Here is a 23,458-nt window from a genome sequence, read left to right as displayed (position 1 = left end):
ACTCACGTGATCTGTCTGCCTGGCTTACCAGTGGAGCTCTCCTCACTGGAAGTGTATGTGCCTTTGCCTAACAGGAGATTCACCATCGTTGGGGAATTGGCTACTTTCAACGGTGTCTCGCCTTTCCTGTTGCTTTGTTGAGGATTTCCACCATAGCGTAACAACAACTTCACCACCTACAAAACATTAATAATAGTATTAGCAGACTATCTGAAAAAAGTTACTCTATAGCCCATTCTAAACCCTGCTGTGGGAGTGCTATGTGCAGAGCCATTATGGCAAGGTCTCTAAAGGGCCCAGCAAGGCTTTCCTCTTTTGTCAGAGACTGCACAGGGTTCCCCTCCAAAAGCAGGTCACTTCCTCCGTGTTTTCTCCATCTCTCCTTGATGTGCTATCTTTTCCCCAAAATCTTCTCACATGCTCCCTTCCCACCAAGAGAGAGCTGGTCAGCAGTGCAGATCCGAAGGGTAGGTACATAGAGGAAGTTATCTTTGGAGGACTGGGGTGTGGAAAATAGAGAAAACAAAGACCACATTTCTGTAAGCTGGTTTATTTATTTTCATTTACATTAGAAAATAAGATAACTCCTCCTTGCTTGATTTTACATGCATAAAGATGGTTACATGGGTGACAGAAGCATTCAAGGTGACATTTCAATAGCTCTATTCAACCATTTATAATCAGCAACTCGGTGTTTCATATGCCTGAGACAGAAACCCACTTCAATGCAAACATCAAATTTCAATCTACCCTCAACTTCAGTTCAGGCTTTAATACATCCTCTTGTCACTCACAGTGTTTCAAGGTAATATTTTGCATTGGATCATCAGAATGGAGAGTTCTCAGTGCATAAGTTTTCTACTGCTGTTTTAACAAATCACCACAACCCGTCTTAGTCTGAAGGAATCAGTTTCAGTTGCTTGGCTTACATCAAGGTACCGATAAAGCTGGACCCTTCCTTCACTGTATAGGTTGTTGTCAGAAATTAGCCCTTGCCTCCAGTTTTATCACCTGCTAGCTCACAGCCAGCTTTACTCAAACTGCCCACTTCTCAGACATCTGATAAACTTTTCCAGCACATTTTTCTACAAGGGTCCTTAAAAACCAACAAGCAAATAAACCATCATGACATTATCTTACCTAAAATTTTAATAGATCCTTACATCAAATCAGTGTCAATTTTTCTGACTGTCTCACTGAACTGATCATTTCATTCAGAAGCCCCAACCCACAATGATTCACTGTGTACCACTGGGTTTACTTTTCTGGTACCTCTCAAAATAGCCACACAGGGGCTGCTTTTTAGTACTATTAACTTGAGCAGATGTTCACATCCTCACCATTCTTATTGTCCTGTCCCCTCAAAGGGAGTCTGGCTGGTAATGAAGTCACTTCTGCAACCCATTCTCTTGCAGGAAGGAGTATGTCCAACAGATTTTAGGTGTTTCCTGCTATAACCCTGCAGGAAGCCCTGTTCCTAAAACACGAGGTACTGACCATCCACAGTAATCTAATTTTGACTATATTCCCATGTGCTGACTCAAACTCTCAAGTGTTACTCTACCCAAGACCTCAGGATTGACCTTCTGGATGGGATCAGTATCCGTGGTAACAGGGATGCAACAGTAACTCATACTGTTATCTAGCCAGACCAACAGAGCCAATACTGTACATTTAATATAGTCCTATTAGTCATCAAAACTGAGAGCTAGGCCTTAGGGCTGGAAAGGGGATTGAGGGCAACAGGGGAAACTAGCTAAAACATGAAGCTGTAGAATGGTCCGGAAGTTAAGAATAGAGAAGCCACTGGAAGGCCACAGGGAGATGCCAACCTTGTAGTGTCCGTTGTTGGCAGCATCATGCAAAGGCGTGTCATCATCCAGGCCCTTAGTGTTCACTTCTGCACCAGCGGCCAATAGCTGCTTGGCAATGTCATAATAGCCCCGGTTACACGCCTCATGAAGTGCAGTCCAGCCTGAAAACAGAAATTTGGGGTATTTGTTATTAAATCCCTGAAAACTTAGCTCCTGCCTAAATTGTAGTGAATGACAAAAGGTAGGGCAGAGGTAGGATGCTGCTCTTCCCTAAGAAAGCCGATTATACCCAGAGAAGGTGTCTTTTTTTTTTTTTTGGCTTGTGGTGCTTTGCATAATGAATGTCTAGCCTACTAATACTCCAGATTTATAAGCTGTAGAAGTGACTGTACATGGACAGAAAATTTGTGCAGCATCAGCTGCAGTCACTCAGGAGGCCCCTGGGCTCTGGAGAGGGGTCTAAGGGCAGTGCTTACAGGCAGCTTCCACGTTCCCTAAGGGACACTTTTAAAATAACACACTAAATTAGGCATAATCAGACAATCATCAACTAGGCAGCAGAGAAATCCAAGGTTCCACACAAAGTTGATTTTGCCTCAACCCTCTACCACTGTCTTTTCTGAGATAGCCTTTTAAGAAAATCCTTCGAGAATTTCATACATGTATACCAGATCAGCCAGCTCAATTACCTCTAGCTATCACTGCATTGTGAACACATAGTTCTCTTACAGTGTTGTATCATGGTGTGGGGTAGGTAGCACATCTCAAAAAGGCAGCCCAGTGCTCTAATCACAAACACACACACACAAAGCCTTGGATTAGCACATCTGGGGAGGTGCCTCGATTTATGTCTAGTCCAACCTCTGTTGGAAACATCTTGAGTGCTCAATCTATAGCAGAGTGGCCTCTGTTAAACAACAGATCAAGACCCTCCAGGAACGCCTCTTGTAGTAGACCCATAGAAGGTAAATATTTAAAGTCCCTTGCTTGCTTAAAAATAGCAAAAATAAAATCTTGGAATACTTTTCTAGAGACTCAGCAGCAAATCATATTGTGTGGGCGTGAGGTCAGGCACAGAAACCAACCACATTCCACAAAAACACTTCCTTCCCATGTTCTGGTAACAAGGGCAGGAGGCCCACCCTCCAGGAAACAAGCTGCCCAAAAGCAGCAAGTACTGACCTGCAAAGTCCTTGACATTGACATCTGCGCCCTCGCTGATAAGCTCCTTGATGCGCCGGGCATCACCCCGGATAGCTGCTCTGTGCAGACGTGTCTCTCCTCGTTCGTTTCTCTTGTTTACCTTATCTTTGGTTTTTGAGGCAGAGTTGGGGGTCCCCTTCTGACACACTGTAGACTGGGAGGGATGCTTTGGTGTTGTATCTACTGCAGGCCAAGGAGGAAACAAGTAGGGCATTATAGAAGGCGGCTTTGTTTCATGGTTCCCAAGAACCAATCATTTTCACGAGGGAAAGGCGATTCACACAGGACCCATTGCCAAGTACAGCCACTCCCTCCCTATCCAAAGAACCACTCAGGTGCCTGGGGCTCACCTGGGCTATTTGCAGACTCCTCAGCAGTCATCTGCATGAGCAGAGCCACCTGCTGACGCTCAGAGAGAGGGTATCCAGCTCGGATCCCAGACAGCCCCATGCCGAATAGTAGCCCGGACTTTCGGGCAACAGGCTCCTTCTTGATCCTCTTCCGCTCAGGACCCTGCTTCTCTGTGTGGCAGGCGAGGGAGAAAGGGAGGGGAGACTTCATGCTCAATCCTCAGAGCTGGAATTTTTAAGTAATGTTACAGAGCCCCTTCATTCCACCCGATAGCTTACAGAGCAACAAGGAAGGTCTATTGGGGAAGTGACAGTGCTGAAGTACTGACATCACCCCACTCTGTGAGCAGTAGCTGTGAAAGACACAGTATAAATGCCCTGTTGTCAGCCCATCGGATCTAAGTCTCAGTCTCCACCAACCATTTGCTCCCTACAGGCGCTATACACGGAAGGCAGTAGAATGGTTCAACACCACTAACCTGGCCCACAGGGGACAGGTCTCTATTATTAACACGTGTCTGCAATTAAACTTCCCAGCCCTCCTCCAAACAAACAGTGCAGATATAAAACGGCAGACACAGTTTAATATATGTAAATAAATCAAGGCCAACTTGTCAGTACTGTACCTTTCTTCTTGCTTCTAGGAACCTCCATTTCATGCCATGGTGCTTCGAGGACCGTACCAGCCTTGCAGTACCACAACATGGACTGAGCTGGAGGCATCTAAAGGCATCAACACAGAGCACTAACAAGAACGATGTAACAGCTCAGCTGTTCCATCTTAACCGCCTCCTAACAAGCAGATCCTGGGTGCCTCTGACCAGTGACAAAATGCCCTGCCAACCTCTACTGGAAAGACTGCTGCTGCTCTTAAAAGAGGTGGGATGCAGAGAAAAGACACTCCGGAGTCCATGACTTGGGAACACAAAGGCTCTTGCTATGCTTCTTGCCTAGCAGCACTCCTCTTGTGGTGGTGGAGATCGGGGTAAGGCCTGATCAGAGCCAAACCAGTTCAGGGTTCTCTAGGTCACAGGGTACAAGCTACATAGCCTGGATTTGCCAAAAACCTCTGGCAAGGGGAGAATGCGGATGAGACTCTTACTGGCAGTAATCTTCTTCCCTTCCTATCCAGAAGACCCTCTGCTGGAATAAACTAGCTTCTGAACTAGCCTGACTTTAGAGGTAGGTGACAGCCTTTAAGAAAGTAAGCTCAGTAGATAACATGACTACCTGTCACTGAAGACTCATTCTGGTCTTCAGCTGGTTTGTAAGTATTTCAGACTGCCTTAAAAACTAAATTTGTGGCTTGCTGACTTAGAAGATTTTTAATGTGACAAGCCTGTAGGCAGTGGCATTCGCCTGATTAACAACTCATGGCAAAACTAACCTAAATACTTCAGGCCACTAGCTAATTTTATAAACAAGCCATGATATACAAATGTGAGAAAGGGAAAAAAATACATTAAGAATATGGCAAGAACAAAATGTCAGAAAACCATGCTGCTCTAAAAGGCTACACATACTCCCAGCTGTGGGTGACACTTGCTAATTACATTAAGAACTCCAAGTGGTCAACTCTGCTTTTATGCAGTATCTGATATAGTGCAGGTTAGTGTGTCTTCAGATCATAAAGCACACTTTTATGTTTGTTTTTTAAAGTTTGGCAACCCTATCAACTAAGTTATAGGTGGTATTTTGCTTTGTGTGTTTAAAATGGTCTCATATAGCCCAAGCTGCTCTCCACTCCCATAAGGGCTAGACTTATAGGCATGCACAGCCATACCTATAGAGTTTGTTTTGTTTGAGATAGGGTCTTACTATGTAGCCCTGACTGACCTTAAATTTACTATGTAGACCAAGCTGGCTTCGAATTCAAGAGATCAATCAGCCTGCCTCTACCTCCTTGGACTAAAGGTGGCCACATACCTGTTTATTGTAAAGATAAATGTACTAGGCTAGCAGCCTAAGACACATGTACTCTTTAGCAGGTCATTCATTCAAAGGCTCAGGCTGGGATCCCACCCTGGGCCTTTTCCTTGCAGGGAAGCTATGAACAAAAGACCCGTCTATCCTCTAAAACAGCTGCTGCCAACCAGGCAACACACAGACTGGGAAGGCTATCAGTCTTGGCTTTTAGGCAGCTCAGTGACTACCAGCTCTCATTCAGCAGGGGTGTTTCACTGTTCTTAAAGATGCTCAGGGACATGCATTACCACTGCTCTGCTCCCCTTCCCCTGAAGAACTTGGTTCCTGAGCATAGCTACTTCTCACATAGCCAAACATCTTAGAACTTCACCACTGATTTGTACAAATGGGAGTGGAAATGGTTCTGAAATGTGTTTTCCTCAAAGTCTGAACCACTTCACTGTAAATGCAGCTTTCTCTAAGCACATGCAACAACTGGTACCCGCAACTGTCCAGTTTCACTCCCCAGTCTCAAAGGCCAGCAAACCTGAGTGCCTGCCGATTAAACTGTATCAGACTTATGGGGTAAAAAGATGGACACCAAAGAAGCCCCTCAAAGGACACCGAAAGTTCTGTCATGTGCCTTGGTTCAGAGCGCACCCAGGCTTAGTGTGTCCAAAAAACGGCAGAGTTACCTGACAGGGACATGGGCTGTGTTGCAGATGCAGGGTATGCTACCTGTACTGACCACCACCACCAGATGCTGAATAGCCTGACAGTCTGTAGAGCTGACCTAAACTGTGGGCTCAGGTGACCCCAGCTCCACAGCCACTGTCACAGTTACTGGAGGTGAACAGAGCAGGAAGCAGGAGAAACTACTAGTTCCTGCAGACAACCAGAGTTCCTCTGGCATTTTACACTGATTTTTGTTTCTATTATTCAAATGGAAGCAAAGTAGACTTCATACGAATTCCAAATGGTGTCTAGTAAGTTGCTAAGTAGAACACTTGAATGAGTGGCAGGTAGGAGGATCACACGTATACCTGAGCCTACAGAAGGGCAGCAGGGGAGGACTGTATAATGGATCCAAGAGTCCCCTTTAAAACCGTGTTCCTTAGACTTTGCTTTGAGTAGAGCTCTAGGATAGAGGGTCTGAGAAACAGAGAATGGGAAATGGATGGACTCACAGACTGCCAACCCTCAAGAAGAGATCTTAGCTGTGGCAGTTCTCTTAGGCAGACAAGGAATGTGATAGTGCTCTGCTTTTCTGCAGTACCTTTCTTTGTACCCACGTCTCATGTCAGACCTTGGAGGTAAGATAGTTGTGTTTTATCACTCAGATGGAAAACGTAAGACACCAATAACCACTTCCTAGCTTGGAGTTGGATCACCCATTGACCCTTTCTCATTCGCAGCACTTGGCACTGCTGGTGTGGCTTTCAGGGAGACTAGATAAATGCACTGGCAGCCTGTTCTGAATGACTCCTTTTTGCCATTATGTCTATCAGAGGAAAGGCCTTCTAGATGCACAGTGGCTTTTCGCATCAAGGACAGAATGTGCTTTCTCGGGAACATTCCTTGAGTGAAAGGGCTCCTGGCTGCTGGGGTAGAAGAGGCCTATGACTCTGTCAGTGCTGTTCAACAATGTCTTCTCTGCTCTCAGGCCTAAGGAACCTAATCCTTATATTTATACTTACTCTCTTCTTGCTTATAGTTCATTATACTTTCTGAATGATTCTCCTTCACTATCCTTTAGAGAGGAATGCCTGCCTCCTCTCCCCTGTAGCTCTAACCAGATCCATTAACCCTTAGTCTTTTTTTCTCATGTCTTTCATATTTCCTATTTTAATCTGTCTCATTCAGGAAATTTCTTAAGCTACAATTAATTCACTGGTTATTCTGTGGGTGTTTGTGTGTGTGTATGTATATATGCAGGTCAGAGGGTTAACCTTGGGTTTCTTTTCACAGACATAGTACATCTATATCTTCTGTCTGTCTGTCTATTTATTGCAGTAGGGTCTCTTAATGGTCTGAAGTAGGCTAGGCTGGCTGGTCAGCAAGTTCCAGACACTTAATCTGTCTATATCTTTCCAGCTCTGGGATTACAAACACATGCCACTAAAACATAGCTTTTGTACATCTTCAATCTTGTACATTTTACTCCCACTAATTCTTTTTAATGTCATATCTAATAAATTAAAAATTCAGTGGCCAGACTATATAATTTTAGAGATAATTTTCATTTCCAGATGATTGTTTGATGCTTAGGGTAATTTATTTATTTATTTTTGGTTTGTTTGTTTGTTTTGGTATGAGCGCTCTATCTGCATGTATGCCTGCATGCCAGAGAAGGGCATCAGATCCCATTATAGATGGTTGTGAGCCACCATGTGGTTGCTGGGAATTGAACTCAGGACCTCTGGAGGAGCAGTCAGTGCTCTTAACCACTGAGCCATCTCTCCGGTCCCGGATACTTAATTTTTTTATTTCTTGCTCCCAGTCTTACATTATACTGGTTTTCATTTTGTCTATTCCAGGGTATTCTTCTAAAGCCAGCCCTTGCTGAGTTTTTTTGAAACAGCTTTCTTCCCTGTGGTCTGTAATTCTGCCAGGGAGTTCTGGCATCCAGGAACTTCCATGATGACTTTTTAAACCTATGGTCCTGCCAGTATGAATGGAAGCACAAATCCAACCCTTCTAGAGGAGAGACAGGTTTCAGAACAGAAGCTACTGGCCCTCTTCAGAACATACCAGCAGAGCCTGGGATCTTTAAATGGAGACTGCCTTCCTTTGACAGACATTCTGTGGTGTCTGAAGACTAATGTCAGGGTAGAGGCCCAATTCTAGGGCATGGAACTCTAATGAGGTATTATACTTAAGTTCATTTCAAAGTGTGGGAGTTGCTTTTGGCATTTCTAATTTTAGACCTTTACAATGAGATCATTTTTTAGGGTACATTTCATTACTGAACTATTATTTGTCACTTCAGAATTTGCCAGTATAGTCTTGATTGTACTCTGTAGGGGAAATTTTCATGGTGATATTTTGAAACAGCATTAAATTCCTCACAGGTGCCAATGAAACGCTTTCCATGGAAGAGTTTCCCACCATTACTAGATATGGGTAAGGTAGAGTGAACAGACATGTGGACAATATTGTAGGCTCACCCCTACACTGACATTCCTAACAACTCCTTTGTTTTTACATATTTTAAATATTTGGCCTGGTCTTAGAATCTACAGTAATTAAGTACAAAGTCCCAATTGTGGGCAAGACAAATACTAGGTCATCAGTTGCAAAAAGGACCTCCATCTACCTTACCTAAGCCCTAGGCTACAATTCTAGCGTAATCATGGGGGGGGAAGAAAGAAGAAAACTTGTGTTGTAATAAGTGACTCCTCTTACCTATATGCTGTGACACCCTCCATCCCCCCCCAGCAGACTCTTCTAGTCCTTGTTCCTCCTTCCGAGAAATGGACTAACCATCTGTAGCATGGTATTAAGGCCAGACACAAGTCAGATACTGTCTTTTCTTCTATGACCTCTGCAGATTGTTTCCCAAATTCTACACTGGCCCTCACTGCACACTATTCTCTCCCAGATTACCCAAGGCATATGACTGCAGGATACATGCTTGCTGTTGCACAGTTCAGCAGCAGACTGTTAGGAGACCCACAAACAAACAAGCAGGACAAGTTCACAACCAACCCCTTACTTTCACTACACAACCCATGTTGAAAATAAATAAAATGACAACTCCAGACATGTATTAAGGCCTGAATCACATCTGTCAATCTTGTCTGGATGAACCCTAGACATTGGCAGCTGTTACCAGTCAGATGGGAGCAGTAGCCCCTCCCAGTATTGAGGGGGGTTTGCATTTCACAAGTCAAGAGCCTAACAGATGGGAAGGCTTTGAGGCAGAGCAGCAAAGGCAATGCTCAAGGTCCCACAGTGCACAGCCAGGACTAAACTGCTTGGCTCCTGTACTTGCCTGCCACTTCTCCTTTTATCTACCCTAGCTGTGTTCTAACCCCAAATATATTTTACCTTGGCTTTCTTAGCTGTCTCATTGCTATAAATGCCAAACAAAAGTCCTGAGCCCCGGTATCAAGTGGATGCATTACATTATAGGTTTTCCCATCAGAACAACTGCCTCTGAATTTTGGAAAACTCAGAATTAGAACCAGAAAGAACTTTCTTTGCTACTCCATGATCTCCTTTGATGAAGGAAAAAATGGCTTCGGTCTGGGCAGGAAAAATAGCTGAGAAATACAGCAGACCAACCACAGACGTCCCAATTATGTGAAATACTTTTATTTGCATCTGTTTCTTCACAAGTAGCCACATGGCATGCTGGGCTGAGGCTGCTGATCTATAGGTCATAGTTGGGGTATATCAGCTATCACTAAGTTCTCACAGCATTTCCTCTGCCACAACCCCAGCCAGTGGCCTGACAGACAGGATGTTTGCCATGATCCAGCATCTGCCTATATGCAGCCCACGGTGATGCCCATCTAGTGAGCAAGGTGGTGGAGATGCCTGCTCATTAGCCCATACTCACTATCCAAACATCCTGAGTTTCATGAATTCCTGCACAGCCAATGACAAGAGATCTGGAAAACTAAGGTATCAAGACCTGAGGAATGAACACCTAACTGAATGTCTAAGAATTTATGAGTCAACATGCTGCACAAACCTTGAGGAGAATTTTCCTCAAAGGTGTAAGCAATATAAGAAAGCCTTAATCCCCTCCCTTGTTCCAAAAAAGCATTTGATATTGGGAACAGGAAATTGTTGGATCCAATATTTGAAATATGCACCGAGGCAGGTGGTTTCTGTGTAAAGCCTAGACAGGTTAGGTACGGGGTTAGTTACAGATTTCTAAATTAATGACAATTTTTCCAACATAAAATGGGGACAGAGTAGCATCATCAGAAGTAAATTCTAGACATTATATAACTCCATAATGAAAGCTTCTCTTTTTTCCCCCCAAGACACTATGTAGCCTTAGGTGGCCTGGAACTCACAGAATCCACCTACCTCCCAAGTACCAGGATCAATGTGCCTGTCACCACACCAAGCCATCATAAGTAATTTTAGTGCTGGAACTCTAAACTGAGACCAGACCAAGATGGTATATGTGGTCAATCCCAGTGATCTGGTTTAGAAAAGGCCCCAAAGAAGTGAGTATAGTCTTATATTCTAAGAAGACAGGGGCACTAACACTGGGCTGCCTTGTTTTCCAGATCTCTTTCCAGCCTTGCCAGTATGTCACAAGGGTCACTTGTCCCACTGCTAGCTGTCAGAAATGTACTTTCCCGGGATCTTCCCCACCAACCCTAACAGAGATACAACCTCTAGATACATGCTCATGTCCACAGCTTTCCGGGCATTGTGATGGCAAGTGTATTGTACCACCAAACTGATGCACAACCTTGGGAGTGCATGCTTTTGACCAGGCTGAGTCACAACAGACAAAATTGTATTGTTCTTGGCAGACTGCCCTCAGTCCTGACTAAGCACTGAAAGACCGCACCTCCAGTGGGCTGGGTTACATCCAGCAGGGTCTGGGAAACCGGAAACCAATTTGTATGGTTTGGTGGTTCTGACACTAGCCAGCATTTTGCCACTTGAGGGCACAGTAGAGGAAGCTCCTGATTGGGGTGGGGTGGGGGTGGGGAGTACTAAACTGAACATTATCAGCAGAGGGCGCTGGAGGGATAATGTAGGGTCAGGATTGGCTAAGCTGGTGGTCTGGGACTTGCTCACAACCTTTCAGAGTTAGAATGTGTTTAGTATGACTAAGTCACACACTTTGAGGAAGGTCTGAAAACCCTATCAAGATGACCAGAGAGGTCCTATCTCAGTCACTATTTTATCAAGTTAAAAATCTTGCAGATGCCAGCACTTTTCCAGCTTCCAGAATTCTGACTGGGGGGAAAATATCCACTATACAATTCTCACCTCACCCATTCTGTGTCTTCTCCATCCTGATGGGTGCCACTGTAGAGCACCCTGCAGATGAGAAGTGTGCCTCTTACTCCATCATACCCCATTTCTAAGCCAGCCCTGCTCCTTAGGTATCCAACTCACCACAAAATACAGAAAAGAAAGGTAGTTTAAAAAGAAAGCGGTGAGAGAGAGAGAGAGCAAGTGAACAGAACTCAACGGAGGAAGGCAAAGATTTGCTAACCTTCTAAAGCTGTACTGCACATCTGTAATTCTAGTGCTTAGGAGACTGAAGGCAGAAGGATCAGGAGTTTGATACCAGCCTGGGTAACATCCTCTCAAAATTTGGAGATGTCTAAGGCTGGGGGTGCAGATCAGTAGTAGAGTATTTACATACACACAAAGGCTCTAGGTTCTATTTCCAGTGCTACAAAAATGAGTGGAGGAATAAACTAGTAAAGGAGTTCAACCTTGCACACTAACATCAGCATTGTCTCACAGGAATGACTAGTGATATTTCACAACAAAGCAGATTTACAAATGTTATACTAAAGAATTAGCCCCCAAAATAATAGTAAACCTAGGGCAGAGCATGCACACATTTTGTATGTATGGCTATAGCTCAGTCTGGATTGAAAGTATGATTTCCAAAATGCCGGCCTCAGAAGGTTCTGGTGTGAACATGCACAGTTGGATAGTAGACCTCCAGCTCAGGTTAAAGAATAGATAATCTAGAGATCCACAGAGTGCAATGGAGGCAGAGCCTCACAGAGGATGATACACACAGTTCCAAGAGGCTTCCCTTAGTCCCTGAGGAAAATTTTCTCAATCATGACAACATGAATCACCTTCCACAAGTCACAGGGCTCTCCTAGGTAGCACAAGGACTTTTTAAATACTTTATCAATAATTTATTGCAAGACTTCCAGAGTGGCCATTTCAGAGGCTGTATTTCAAAGAACCCACTGGTAATACCACACTTTACAACAACCAAATCAAGAGAGAATACCCACATACAAAAAAAGACATACAGGTTTGATCTGGTTTTCTCTAGGCACATCCCTATGAGCTCCAGGGAACTATGATGTCCCCTCTACCCAACCCAGCCTCTTCATTATGGCAGAACAGAGGTGGAGGAAAGCTTGCCATCTGCATATGTATGTCCACCATAAATACCAGTATTTTTCCTTGGAAACATTTGTCAAAGAGAATGGAACATCCATCCCTGCCTCTTCTTCATCTAAGAGTCTCTACCAACCTACCACTCCCCAAAACACCAACAAATTGCAGGAGTCATGTGCACCAACCCACAGCACTTCCTTAAATCCTAGGCAAAAATAAGTCACTTAGCTAATATCATCATCTCTGTATAGTTCCTGTGGGCATGTTCAAATGTGTACTGTGCCTAAAAGGTAGCCTCATCTCAATGTCTTCAGAACCCTTGCCTCATGCCCAGGACATTACTGGAGTCTGAGATACCAGAGATGGAACTCAATGCTCTCAGATGGTTCACCCCAGGATTCTGCCATTTTGGTGTTCTGCTTGCCCTGTAAGCCATTAAAAAAAAAAAAAAAAGCTGAAGAAAAGTCAGATGACCAGTCGAGTGTAGTGCTGTCTGGGTGCAAGGATCATCAAATGCAGGAGGATACACAAGCCAGCAGCAGAGACTAGGGTTCTCCTTCCTTGAGCAGCCCAAGACAGAATCAGACTGGGAATATACACAATAAGGAGTAATAACCCCAACCTCTATACCTGCCCATGTATACTCCTGTTCTGAGTCTTAGACCTAGCCATTCTCAGGAACACTATGCCTCACTTTCAGGGTTCTCTCTGGGTTTTGCTACAAATAATAAAACTTAACCCATGTGCCCTGGTAGCCCTGTGGGAAACCATCTTTGCTCTGTATGAACTTCTAGGACCCTTACAAGTTTAACATCTTAAGATGAGGCTTTCATTGGAGGAGGCATCACTGCATAGGCCGGTGTTGCAGCTACAGGAAGACTGCTCCATGGACAATGTTAAACCCGGAGGGGCAAGGGATGGGAAGAGTGGCCTCTGTCTGGTACCTGTGTCCGAGTCTTTCTGCTCTCCATTGGCCCCCACGGTGAAGGGCAGCTTCCTCTTGGTGGCTCGTTCTCTCACCTCCTTCCCTCCATCACTGCGGTCCAGCTTTGGAGTCTTGGTTAGAGAAACTTTATCTTTATCCTAGAAAAAAAGAAAAGTGATGCTTTCACATTTTATTCCTAATTTAATTCCTTAAATCAGCTATGGCTTTACTTCATGTGCCCAGGAAAGCAAATCTCTTACTAGGGGTATTAACAGCCCCTCCTGTTCTAAGCCACACATGCAAAGCTAGGCAGGCCATGTTCACAGACTCACAGTAAATGCTGCTCGGCTCTCAGTAAATAACTACTGTATAACTGAAGGAGCAGGTTGTGATCTGCCCCAGAACTCTCCCTACAATGAGGAACCCAACTTTGTAGCATAACTCTCATAAGAAAGTGTTGGCAGGGGCAGCCCTAAGGCGAGTCCAACAACCTTGAAACCCTTTCTGTGCCCACCTAACAGCTTTGCTGTTCTGCTCCAGATTATGGGCCAATAGGCTGTTCCTGGGGTGACAGGTAGCAAATATTCAAGTCTACCTACCTAACTATAGCTACTATGCAAGGAGCTGGAAGGATGGTCCCTCTTACAAAGTAATAACCCAGGAGCTATACAATTCTGGACACTGATCCCTAATGCACACATGCATGTGCCATCATCTGGTTGTTCATGAGCATGTCTGGAATTTGTTTAGGTCAAAAACATCAGTATGAGCCTGGCCATGATGGTGTACACCTTTAAACCCAGCACTTGAGAGCAGAGGCAGGCAGCCAAGGCTACCCAGAGAAACCCTGTCTTTAATAGCAACAACAACAACAACAAAGCAAAAACAATCCAGCATATGGATTAGATACAATGTACCCCTCTAGAGGTAGGACCTAGACATACTGTACATGCACACCTAGGATATAGTTTCTGAAAATGTGCCATACAAGAGCAAGTCTCTATTTGAGGCTTAGGTCACATGATGTTTATACAAAAACAGAACACGGAGCCATAAAGGCAGGGCAAAGGAGAAGAACAGATAGACATCAAAAACCAGGTGGACACAGAACATGATGGTGGGAACAAGAGATCCCTTCACCAATGTTATAGGAGGTGCTATCCAACTACAAAGGGAAACTTGTCTGGCAGAGCAACAGTTAGCACTGTGACCACAAACCCAGGAAGAACTCTTAGCATCAGGCTGACCGGAGGGGTTCCATGAGTGAGGTTATCAATTCCCATCACCCCTTTGTACTGGACAAACAACCAGTTCTGATTCTTTGGACTCTCCAGCACTCATCACAGACAAGAGGCTCTGGCCCTGACTTCCCTCACAGATGATGCTATCTTTTACAGCAGCCAAGAACAGGGCCCCTCAGAAAAGATACCAACATATCAAGAGTATATGAACACTGAGATATGATAGAACCTGGAGACCATTCTGGAAACACTACACACTTAAGTCTGAATGGTAAATGCCATTCATATTTAAAGTGAAAGAGATAGCTCAGCAGTTAAGTATACTTATTGCTCTTGTAGAAGACTGGAGTTTGATTTCTAGCACAAATACCTATAACTCCAATTCCAGGATTCTGGTGCCCCTTTCTGACCGTTGCAGGCAGCAAGCATACACATGGTGCACAGACATACACGTAAGCAAAACACTCATTGATAAAATGAATAAATCTAATTTAAAATTAAAAACTAATTTTTTCAAAAGAAATAGAAGCTGTATTTGAATGTCACTAAAAAGTTTCACATTTAAAAAACAAATATAAAAACTCCCAACTCCTGTTCTCTGGGTTAAGTCTCCAGGAGCCTGAAACAATCACTGTCCATACCCACTTAACATTGGCAGGACAACACAAGTACAGTGTTACATTTGGATAAAATGTGTGAAAAGGCCCAGTTCCCAGCTGGTGGTGCTAGTGACAGGTGACTGGATCAAGACAGCACTAATCTGATCACCGATGAGTCCATAGTTGATAGATAAGTGGGAAATGGGACCTATTAGAAGAAATTAGTCAGTACACTTCTTGTCTTTCCTGCCTCCCTCTCCTTTCTTCCCACCAAGAGGTGAGCATTATGCCCTCTTGCCATCACGCTGTCTCTGCTTCATCCATGCCAACAGAGGCAAGGCAGAAGGGCTAGAGATTAAACCCTGTGAAAGTTTGAGCCTCTTCCATTACCCCAACACAAGCCACACAGACACACACACACAAAACCTTTCTTTAAAAAAACGGGAATGGGTCAAACTAACACACCTGGCACATTACCTAGAACACATTCAGAGCTCAACACAGAGTTGGATGAATGCTTTAAAAGGAGGTTCTTGAGAGTGAATCTGGACAGCATGGCCCAAACCCCTTTTAGCATTCCCCACTAAAAATGTTAAGTTTAGTCAAGTAGTTTTTCGACATCAGTTGATGCCATAAGCTTAGGAAATGAGCACGAGGAAAAGAGTTGTTTAATCATGAAGACTTGAGTTCCGATTCCTAGCACCTATGTAAATAGCTAGGTATAGTGGCGGCAGGGTGCATACCTTTAATCCCAGCATTGAGGAGGCAGGGGCAGAGGGAGTTACAGAACAGCCAAAGCTACACAAAGAAACTGTCACAAAAAACAAACAAAAAGCCAGGAATAGCAGTATGTATTTGTAATCCCAGCACTGGAGACTGTGAGACAGACACCACAGGCTTGTTGGCCATAAAGTCTAACAAATGAGTTCCAGGGTCAGTAAGAGATCCTTTCTCGAAAAATATAGATGAGATGGCTCAGTACCTGTTGACAAACCCAATGATCCAGGAACCCCCATGGTGGGAGAGAAGTGACTCTTAAAATTGTCCTTTGAACTCAACATACTTGAGGAGTAATGTATGTGGGCATGTCACTGAATCTATCAACATAAAGTGGAAAGCAATAGAGAAAGATACTTGACAGTATGTTTTGGACGGACACACAAATAAACTAATTTCAAAAAACAACTTACCCAATAGTTAAAGGAAACTTGAATATCCCAGTGTGATACCACAGTGAAGTTGTAGGACTCAACCTAACAGGAAGGCTTAGCATGTAGGGGCTCTCAGAGCCATTTTCTAAGTAGGAATATAGGGAATAAAAGCCAAATGGACTTATGTGCAGCATTCCTTTAGTTATGGCACATGTTGGAGAACTGGGGACTGAACAGGACAGGGTAGTTTCCTCAGAGCTAACTCTGTGAGGTTAAGAATGGACATCTAAGACAGTGCTTTCAGACACTGCTTGATGTGAATGGGATAAAAGGGATGAAGGTGGACTTCAATCACAGCAAACAGCTGTCACATTTATGCCAGGTTTGAGTTTTTGTTTGTTACAGAGCAATAGTGGGGCTCCACAAGGATACACTGATATTGCAAAGAACCACTGGATCTTATGGCATTCACGGTACTTACATCCATATATATATTTCTTAAGGGATGTACTACCCTTGAGGGGCCTAAGTAAGTAGAGATAGGTCCACATCCTTAGAGCCTCCTTATGTTCAAGTCTGCATAGGATAGATTCTCAGCTGAGAAGCTGGTCTGGAATACCCTTTGAGAGTCCCAGAAGAGGATACTATAGCAGAGTTCTAATAGGTCTTAATAATAAAATCTCAGAGTCAGATATAAGGGGAAATGCTGAAAGATAGAGGTGAAGGAACAAGCCACAGCCACCTTTACCTTGATAACTTCCAAGCTGAAAAGAGAGTGAGCTCCTGTCTTCTCCCACCTTATCACTTCTACCGCACAGTCATATCACTTCCTGTCTGTACAGACCTCACCTCTATGGTTAACTAGCGGCTAAATCTGCCCTCTGATCTTCAGGCAACCTTTATCTGTTAGAGCATACACAAGATATCACTACAGGCTGCTTTTGCATTCTCTTATCTGAGGGATTTTCTTGAGATTCAGATTACCATTTGTCACAGGAAATGAGACATTTTTGCTGAGTTGCCTTGGATAAAACAGCAGCCCTTTTGCTCTCAACATATAGCATAATCAACAGGGCAGGGAATTTTCTTGTTCCTATTTCAGCTTTGATGTTGCAAAAGTGTTTATCACCGTCTTCTCCACATGCCAGCCTGTGTCACTAATAGGTGTGTAGCAAAATATGTGACAGAACCACATGCTCTTTCCTTTCACTTGGGGGTAAAAATCAAAATAGGTTGCTTTTGATATGCAACTGTATCTGAGGAAATGAGTTCGTAGGGTAATAGCTGAAGCCAGTACAATGTCCTGTCACCAGCAGACCCTCCTTCATGATCCCAAGATTTGCCACCTGAGATCCTATGTACTCCCAGAGAAACAGACTCTATCATGGATTACTCTTACTAGATTCTATGGAGTGACCAGATAAGCTAGGAAAGGCCCACTAATGCAAACACCGCCAGCAGCAATACACAGCAATTTTAGTTACCATCAATCTCCAGAAAAGGTCTGGCTTTTTGCAGTATAGTATAAGCAAGCAATCAAACAAAAACAAGGTAAGGCATGGCTATCTCGTTGGGGGGGAGGGGGCACCTTAAATCAAATCCATGTACACTGCCCACAGTCAATGGAACTAACTCAGCTCAGCTCAATTCAACTTGTGTCTTCTTCTCAGTTAACAACAACCCAAGCCAACCTGAAACATCCTGGACCTCAAACAGCAAGAACAGACATTAGGCATTGGAGGCTGTGATAGCCTAATTTCTATAGCTTTCATAGAAGAGCACTGCAAGTTACTATTCTCTAGAGTAGCCTACTATTCTCCCTGATTAGCCTTCCTACACTTTTACACCTTCATGTCAAGCCATGCACATACACTTCTTTCATGACAACTTCTAAAAACCCACAATTATTCCAAGCAGAGCTTTTTCATCTTTGTCACTCTGGCCACTGACAGGGTCCAGCAGAGGTTTAATCTTTTGTTTGCCCCCATCTACACCTTTAATCTAACATTGGTCCCAGTCTCTTACAGACATCATGGGGGTTCTGTCACTCCTACTTACATCGTTTATGTGGGCAAAACATACTGCCAAGCAACACACCGATCACACAGACACAGCACACGTATGTACATGAGCGCACCAAGTGTACTCTCTAGGAGGCAGTAGGAGCTCTCTAAGAGAATTCTTTACCAGACAAAAGCATCAGTCAGACAAGATACAGGGCATCTAAACTGTAGCCTCTAGAGGCAGTAATGGAAAAACAGGGAAGTGGGAAAGACTTGGGATGTAACAGGTTTTGGTAGGTAAGTGCAAGGTGCTCCACACCATCACATAGTTGAGCTGTTATGTCCCTGGGGATGCAAGCTGGTTCAGAGGTCCAAGATGCCCCCAATGAAGTGAAGAGGAGGCCAAGGCAGTATCCAGTACTAAGACAGAAGGATAGGAAGTGTTTGAGTAAGAGGTCCATGCCTCCAAGGCTCAAATGCAGCCTATGGAAATATGGGATTGCTCTGATTTGAATGGTCAGAGATTTTGAGATGTATGTGTTGTTTCTGAAGCCAGCTAATGAGAAAGTTATTCAAAGAGAAGGCTATGAAAGGACAGTAAAACCGTTTCCCTGATTTCATCACATGGGAACTTCCAGGCATACACCTGAAAACCATGTCTTTGCATTCAGTGTGACTTTCTCAAAAGTAAGTTCACGCTACACAGATATTCAAGGGTCCCAGAGGCACATATACCTTTTCTGTCTCAACAACACCTAAATATGTCCTTGTTTACAAACCACTTCATGCTCAAACAAAATTCAAAGAGCAGACTATCCAGTTCACTAGTTTCTACATGTAGAATGCCTGCATGGAGAGTATTATCAAAGTCCAGAAAGAATCAATATGGGAGGAACGCTGAAAGACTGAAGGCACAGCAGAGTTGGGACCCTCTCACAGCCACGGGCTCTCAGGAGGAGCAAACAGGAACTGCATTAAGGTGAATTAGGACTAGAAAATCATGACCTGAATTCTGGGGGTGTGTCAGGATGTCTTCATCTCACTGGCTGGGAGAAGAAACACAGTCCCAGGACAGCTCATGTACTATGAAATATAAACAAGCAACTAAACACACAAAATATATATCTACATGGCAATTCTAACTTCTTGTTCATGGAGGAGTCTTCCTCTGATGCCAGGAAGTATGCACCCTGGAACCTGGTGCCAACAACACAATGACTAAAGCATGGCAATTTGGAGTTACATTCTAATTTCCTATTCTTGGATTTGTTTGTTTGAGATACGGTTTCTCTTTTTAGCCCTAGAACTCACTATATAGACTAGGTTGGCTTAGAACTCACAGAGATCTGCCTGTCTCTATCTCCTGAGTGCTAGGATTAAAGGTGTACACTATTACGACCTGGCTCTATTCTTGTTTTGAATTAACAAAATTTGAAAGCAAATGTCTCAGCAGAGTTTATAGCCAGTATAGCTGAGACACAATTAACTGTCTCACTGAAAACACAAGATATCGTAGGGTTCTGGAGACACAGATGGGCAATTTTTATATAAAAGTCTGTTAAGGACTTGACTATGATAAGCTTAAGCAGGGCCTCTTCAGTGAGTGAATGGATCCTTACAAGGCCTCACAAAACAGGCCAAAAACAGAAAATGGGCTGGCCTTGTCTGGGTCTTGATGATCCAGGAAGGGGGAGGGGAGGGCAAGCCAAGTGATACCTTTTTCCCAGTTTGTTTCTCCACCATGTCGTTGTTGAGAGAAAAGTCTTCTTGCTGTGGTGTTTTAGAACACCCACCCTTGGGCATCGTTCTCCTCCCCTTACTTGATCTTCATTTATGCTGCCATTGCTTCATCATCAACTGTCTGCTTAAAAAAAAAAAAGACACAGCACGTTAAAAAAAAAATCACTGAACCCAAAGCATAAAACCTGGCCAACTTCATAGGGGTAACAAACAGACTGCTCAAACAACATGTGCAATTGCCTTGACATGAGTAGCCAGTAGGCTCACTCTGGGTAGGGAGCTGAGCAGGGAGCACTATTTCTAGGGACAGCTCCCTGGACCATCATCAACAGGAACACTGACTATGCTGCATAATGGGGAGCAAAGTAGGTAAGGAACTCATGACAGGAGAAAGGAATGAACTGTTAGGATCCTGAAGTCTATTCTGGGGAGCAGTCATGAGTACCTGATACCTGGACCCCTTTAAAAGCCACTAGGATGGAGCCTAGTGATCCTAGGGACTCTGTGCTTACATGCATACTGTCTTTCGCACAAGCAAAGGTGAATAGACAGAGCAGTGAGTGCCCTGACTTTCAATTCCAACAGATTGTATCCCCCAGCTCAACTTTCAACATCTACTCATCAACTTCAAAGCTTTCTTGCTCTTCACACCCCTATGTAGAAGTTAGGAAGACAAATACTCTACTTTTCATAAAGCATCAAGGATACTTTTCTGTTATCTTGGCATCCTAAAAAAGCTTGTTGGCCATGAACCAAATTTTAGAGATAGCCAAAATCATATGCAAGCCAACTACCCTCCTCGTTCAACGGTCATGCACAAACCAACGGGGGAGGGAGGGAGGGAGGGAGGGAGGGAGGGAGGGAGGGAGGGAGGGAGAGAGGGAGAGAGGAGGGAGGGAGAGAGAGAGAGAGAGAGAGAGAGAGAGAGAGAGAGAGAGAGGAGATCAAAATAGAAACCTCATCAGTCAGCCAAGCCACATGCACTGTTTTGGACTATCTTCCCTTAGGAAAGCACTAAGTGCCATGCTAGACAAAGCACTTTCTGACTGATTCACCTGGGTCTACAGACAGCAGCCTCACTCCCTAACTCTTCCTGTCCTATTAAAGGATTGTTTCTAAATCTCAAGACCTTTGGGGCTGGAAAGATGGTTTAGTGGGTAAGAGCACTTGCCCTGCAAGTATGAAAGCCTGAGTTAGAATCCCCAGCACCCATGTAAAAAGTCAGGCATGGCTGTACATGCCTGTAACCCAGCATTAATGGAAGGAGAGGATGGAGGCATGAGACAGGTAGGCAGAGATCTCTCTGCCTACAAAAAGCCTAGCTAAAAATATTGAGCTTTCAGTTCAATGAATGACCCTGTCTAAAGGCTACAGGAAGATACTGGATGTCCTTCTCTAGCTTTCACACGGGTGCACAAGCATGCATCATGTACATCTGCACACTCATGCATGCAATACACACTCTCACACAAACACACACACAACATACACACAAAGACCCTTTTGTTACGATCTAAAGATCTTATTGTATTTTTCTGTGGTAACTGATAAAACGTCTGAAGTAGTTTCCTGATGTTTCATTGGTCTAAGAGCATTATCTATGGTTATTTGGGGCAGTCAGGTGAACATCATGGTACATGCCTAATATGCCAACACTTTGAAGGCTGAGGCAGGTAGAGGATCACTGGCCTAAGGCCAGCTCTGGCTACATAGCAAGGAGCCTGGGCTGAAGAAACTATTGTAGTTTGGTTTTTGTTGCTATGATAAAACACTCTAATCAAAAGCAGCCTGGGGAGGAAAGGAGCTTATTTCATCTCATTCTTTACAGTCCATCATCAAGGGCTGCTAAGGCAGGAACCAAAGAGTAGAAACCATGAAGGAACACTTCTTACTGGCTTCCTCCATTGCTTACTCAGCTTGATTTCTTATATAACCCAAGCATGCCTGTGCAGGGGTGGCACTACTCAAAGTGAGGTGAGCCCTTCCACATTAAGCATTAAGAACTGCCCCCACAGACAGGCCCACAAGCCAATCTGATGGAGGCAATTCCTCAATTAAGGGTCCCTCCCTCTTCCCAGATAACTAGTTTGTGTCAAGCTGGTAAAATTACCAACCAGCCCAGAAACTGTCTCAAACAACTTTGAAGTAAGGGACAAAGCTGGCCAGGACATCCATTGCATGACCCCTCCATCAGCAGAAGCAAGGTGCTCCCATCTATGGCATTTAAGTGGCTGGGGCCAGACATGCCATCTCTTTTTAAACATGTAGCTGTGATTTCTCCAATCTGCATTTTCTACTATAACAGTAAGATGTCTCAGGCCCGACTTGGTGGTACACACCTTTAATCCTAATGCTTGCGAAACAGAAGCAAGCAGAGATTGAGGCCAGCTAAGGCTAAATATCAAGACCCAGTTTTCTGGATGTTGGTTTTTATATGTTTGTTTTTAAAAGACAGGGTCTCACCAAGTAGCCTTTGTTAGGATCTTGAAGATCGCCTGCCTCCTCAGTGATGGGACTAAAGGTGTGTGCCACCATACCCAGCATTCATTTTGAGGTGGTACAGGACAAATCTGATCATAGCAAAGCTGGGCAAGTGCTCTACTGCTGAGATACGCATTTCAGTCCAAATGGTTTCACGGCAATAGCGTCAAAGAAGAGAGTAATGTCTCTAGCTCTGACCTTCCCTCTGACAAGATACAACACAGGGCATCTTTCACTACACCCGGTGAAAGACACAGAAGCCCTCTGCCTCTAGAGATTATATTACAGACACTAAGAGCTATCATTAGCCTTCTACCATCCCAGAATTCCTTTCCCCTAAAATAATGAACAACACAGAAATAACTAACCTATAGGCAGTTTTTTGACAGCGAAGGAAGACACCCCTCCCCTAACTAGAGGTATGTGACAAAGTGAAAAGGCCACAGCCTGTGGAAGTTATCAAGAGGGCTAAGAACCCCATGTTCACAATATGGGGGAAGACTCTGCCCAACCTCACTGATGCAGTCTAGGAAGGAAGTCCAGATGTAAATGGTATCATAGGTAGGCTCTAAGTCCAGTGCTTTATACTATATACATACACCACCAGCCAAGGAAGGTCTGTCAGCCATCGATATAAGATGTAGTCATAAAAAAGAATAGGGCTTACAAAAGGTGGTAGAAGGAAAACTCCAACACAAGGAAGTTAGCAACACCCATGAAAACACAGGCAATAGATAATCTCACACTAGCAAAACCCAAAGAAAGAAAACACACACACACACACACACACACACACACACACACACACACACACACACACACACAAAAAGAATAGGACTGTTAAGAGGAACACCAACATAATAAACATGGCACACAAAGCAAGGACAGAGTACAGAGATTTCAGGATTTCAAACTCCAAAATGAATCTGCTCATGCTTACAAAGCTATGGGGGCCATAAACATAAGAGAGCC

The 23,458-nt window shown here is 44.0% G+C and overlaps 1 protein-coding gene and 1 long non-coding RNA gene across 9 annotated transcripts in view; one reads left to right on the top strand and one right to left on the bottom strand.

Annotated features, from left to right (window-relative positions):
- LOC121135920 overlaps positions 1–4,535 on the top strand; it is a 34,785-nt gene extending 30,250 nt beyond the window's left edge. Inside the window, exon 2 of the long non-coding RNA XR_005873033.1 lies at positions 4,012–4,535. This is a non-coding gene — a long non-coding RNA (uncharacterized LOC121135920). The remainder of the gene's footprint in view (positions 1–4,011) is intronic.
- The window catches only part of Ankrd11 (ankyrin repeat domain 11), a 144,850-nt gene that overhangs the window by 14,080 nt on the left and 107,312 nt on the right, over positions 1–23,458 (bottom strand). For 3 of the 8 annotated variants that reach the window (XM_040735288.1, XM_040735294.1, XM_013115634.3), the window contains 6 exons: positions 19,982–20,129; positions 13,291–13,429; positions 3,368–3,538; positions 2,997–3,200; positions 1,833–1,975; positions 29–176 (listed from right to left, as the gene is read on the bottom strand). In XM_040735288.1, coding sequence (XP_040591222.1) covers positions 29–176; positions 1,833–1,975; positions 2,997–3,200; positions 3,368–3,538; positions 13,291–13,429; positions 19,982–20,068 — 892 coding nt within the window. In that variant the 5' untranslated portion in view covers positions 20,069–20,129. Of the gene's footprint in view, positions 1–28; positions 177–1,832; positions 1,976–2,996; positions 3,201–3,367; positions 3,539–3,993; positions 4,091–13,290; positions 13,430–19,981; positions 20,130–23,458 lie in introns of all 8 variants that reach the window. The other 5 variants (XM_040735278.1, XM_013115635.3, XM_005073141.4 and 2 more) reach the window with 3 other exon arrangements.

This window comes from Mesocricetus auratus, unplaced genomic scaffold (genome assembly GCF_017639785.1).
Source record: "Mesocricetus auratus isolate SY011 unplaced genomic scaffold, BCM_Maur_2.0 Super-Scaffold_6723, whole genome shotgun sequence".
NCBI classification, from domain to species: domain Eukaryota; kingdom Metazoa; phylum Chordata; class Mammalia; order Rodentia; family Cricetidae; genus Mesocricetus; species Mesocricetus auratus.
This window is presented reverse-complemented; position numbering and strand designations above follow the sequence as displayed.